Here is a 3,683-nt window from a genome sequence, read left to right as displayed (position 1 = left end):
TAATCCAGTATATCAGATTATTTAACTAATAACTCCAGAGCTAGTGTGAAGTGGTCAAAAAACAGTTTGCTCTCCTCATATTCACGAAAGAAAGTTGATTTAAAACAAACATGATTTAATCCGGTGAATCACTTTACTCAAATTATACAACAGGTATAACAAATATTGGGGGAAATAAGTGGTCACGGTGGACATAACTTTACCACATCGACAGTGTTCGTTCAAATTCAAAATCATATTATAAATGACTGTCTCTGCCAGCAGGGGGAGACAAAGGCTTTAGACACTAAAACACATCCTGCCTCACAGAAACCCGAGTAAAATAGACTTTTATAATATTTTATTGACACGTTTGCTTGATTAGCATTGCCTCTAAGAAGCTTTTTGCGTATCGAACAGTTTTCTGGAAATATTTAAGATATTTTTAGTTGGTTTGTCGTTTTTTATGCCTAATGACTTTTGATTATTTAAAGGAAACTTTTCTGTTAAATGTAAGATTTAAAGTGTTGCTTTTCTATTTTAGATGAAAGAAAAAAATAGCAGCTAGATTATTTACCAGCAAAGAAACAAACTTAATTTTTTACGATTACATTTCCCTTTTATTACTATTCAAACTATGTTATAGCAGTGTGTAAAAGTAACAGTAATAAAGTAATAATAATTTTCTATTCATTATTTATTTATAGCATAAAATCTTTATGGCTGTTTTGACACCACATCATTTTGAGTCCTCTTTGTATTTTAGTATCAAACATTTGGTTTAAGTTTACTGTGTAAAAATACAACTAGAAGTATTTTAAAAACTCCTAAATGGTTCAATAGTCAAACTACCCTGACGGATTACTGAACCGTGAATAAAATATCAAATTTAAGGGCTGAAACTACCGTTTTCAATAATTCATTCATTAGACTCTCACAGAAAAATATTAAAAAACGTCAAAGTTCACATCTTCAAATATCACAAATATATATATTCAGTTTTTAAAAAAAAAAAAAAAAATCAGAAAATCCTCACATTTCAGCAGCTGGAACAAGTGAATATTTGGCAAAAGTTGCAAAGATAAAAAATAAAGTATTCTTATCTCCGGGCTACGACTAAGAAGTGTTTTCACTGATATACTTGTCCGAAGTACATTTGTACTTGCCCCGATACAATTGTTTTGTATTTATTTGTGGTTATAAAACAACAACAAAGACTAAAAAGTTAATAGTCATATTTTATCTGCCGTGATCTCAAACTTCCGGCACAATGTGCAAATATAACAGTTTGAATTTAGGCGATAATTCAATAAGATGACATCATACATCAAAATATCCTGATACACAATTACGTGTCTAAATTGATAAAAACAAAAACATACCAACTTATATTTCTCAGAAAATCTGTTAAATATTTTGAAGATGTGAATATATGTAAATATTTATCTTTTTCCTCTGAAAAGTCACTTTTAAACTAAAGCTCTTAATTAAATGAGAAAATACTCGATACTAGTTTACAAATTAAGCTCTAATGTTAAGTGGATATTTCACAATATTTAGTAATTGAACTAACAGAACATGCTTTATATTGATATACATTGTTATCGAGATGTGACACGTCCTATATTGTGGTATAATATTTTACATTTAAATGTTAGCCTACTTCTTCCACCATTGGATGACTGTTAAACTAAACATTTGTAATATTATGACTCAAAATATTTTGGCTTTTTCTAGTGAAATTATTACTTTTATCCTCTTATCTCATCCTGTGAAACTCTGATTGTGAAAATATTTAGAGATGAGAACTTCTTATAAAATTAAAACTTTATATTTTGAAATAATGACTTTTCCTATAAAATCGTAGAGTATTACATAAAGGTATTAGATGTACTGATAGAATAAAAACAAATTATATTTAGAGGAAAAAAAGATTTTCAGGAAAAAAAGATATAAAATTAGAAAATATATTATATTTAGTAAAACAATTTTTGAAGATAAAAGTAGTAATATTTCTTGAATCAATTGGCAAAATTATTGATATTAGGAGAATAATGCAGCCTATTTGTGTGGTAATATTGAAGGGTAGTCTTTATTCACATAATAATGTCATTATATTACGACATTATTTAAATAATTAATGACTTTTTCTTAGGTCACATATAACAATTTTTGGAGTGTAGTAATATTTCTTGAATTAATTGCCAAAATTATGAGGAAAATAATGCATTATATGTTGGAGTGGTAATATTGAAGGGCAGTCTTTATTCACATAATAATGTCATTATATTACGATATTACTAAAATAAATAATGACTTTTTAAACTCTTTCATAAGTCACGTATTAAATGCTATAAACCCTATTTAAACAACGAGGTATTTCTAGTCTCACTTCAGTAAAAAATATCTAAATCTTTAATCCACCGATGAGCTGAGATGTAAAAAGTTAACTTCATCGAGTAAACTTCACTTAACCCTGAAACCCGTAACGTGGACAAAATTAAAAAGATGGTGTCAGTTAAAAATGACGGTACAGTTATTTTAATGACAGAGGCCTGAAGCTAAAGCTAAGCTAAAGAAGCTAAAGCTAACACCGGGGTTATTGTTTCATTTTAAAGAATTTACGGAGGGTTTTCTACCCAAAATAAATAATAAATACATGTTAATGCGTGTAAACAATTCACACAGAAAATATATTAAGAACCCTTAAAACCAAAAAACATATTAAAGCTATAAAACGACAATTTAAAATGTCAAATGTTGTGTCATCGGTAGCAGTTGGGTGAACAAGCTAACTTGCCGCTAGCTTAACGAGCTAACGCTAGCTACCGACCTACAACAGACATCGGTTATTTAAGAACTACAAACGTTACACTGTTAATAGTTAATGTAGTTAAAGAACAAGTTGAAGTCCGTTACCTTGGTGATTCGTTTTAAAGCCATTGTGTGTGTAAAAGTGACCGTTTGTCGAGGTTAAGGAGGAAGGAAAGGAGGAAGGAGGCCAGCTAGGTGGCGCTAACTAGCTAGCATCTAATTAGCAACTTTGCTAGCTTTTGTAGGCTGGCTAAGCTAGCTATGCTACACACACACCAGTTAAAACTACAACTGTTTCTGTTAAAGCTCGTCTTGGTTGTTGTTTTCAACAGACTTTTTTAACGGACTTCTTTAAGACTCTCTAGCAACGTCAGCCCCGACTTCAGGCTGACTGACACTCGATATAATGGACCTAACGACCGCAGCAGCTTCAAAATGTCTTCCGTTCTCACTCAGAGAGCAGCTGTCAGAGGACCGGAAGGAAGGAGGTCTCACTCTGACGATGTTTAGCGGCACCGCAGAAGAAGAGACACAACATGGTGGCACGAAAACACTAGTTTTATTTAGTGATTTATGTATGTATTGTTATCATCATAATAATTATTATCAGTATTATTATTATAAGTTATTGTATTATTATACTCATATTATCATTATGATGATGTTGATTACTATTCTCATTATAAGTTACCGTTATCATCATATTATTAGTATTATTATTATAAGTTGTTATTTTTTATTAAATTAGTAGTAAAAGTACTCATTGTGCAGAATGGTTCTTTCATATTATTATAGATATTATAGTGATGGAAGAAGTACTAAGAGCCTTCACTTAGAAATAAAAAATATATATATTTACAAGGAAGATACACAGAGATATATATATATAT

General features: G+C 30.1%; 1 protein-coding gene across 1 annotated transcript in view; it reads right to left on the bottom strand.

The window, feature by feature from the left end:
- The window catches only part of LOC116376740 (ubiquitin-conjugating enzyme E2-17 kDa-like), a 9,139-nt gene extending 5,858 nt beyond the window's left edge, over positions 1-3,281 (bottom strand). Inside the window, exon 1 of the mRNA XM_031838209.1 lies at positions 2,899-3,281. Coding sequence (XP_031694069.1) covers positions 2,899-2,922 — 24 coding nt within the window. The 5' untranslated portion in view covers positions 2,923-3,281. The remainder of the gene's footprint in view (positions 1-2,898) is intronic.
- Positions 3,282-3,683: the final 402 nt, after the last annotated feature.

Source organism: Anarrhichthys ocellatus, unplaced genomic scaffold (genome assembly GCF_004355925.1).
Source record: "Anarrhichthys ocellatus isolate YVR2014 unplaced genomic scaffold, GSC_Weel_1.0 scaffold560, whole genome shotgun sequence".
Taxonomy (NCBI): Eukaryota; Metazoa; Chordata; class Actinopteri; order Perciformes; family Anarhichadidae; genus Anarrhichthys; species Anarrhichthys ocellatus.
The sequence above is the reverse complement of the archived record's forward strand: the minus strand, read 5'-3'. Positions and strand labels throughout refer to the sequence as shown.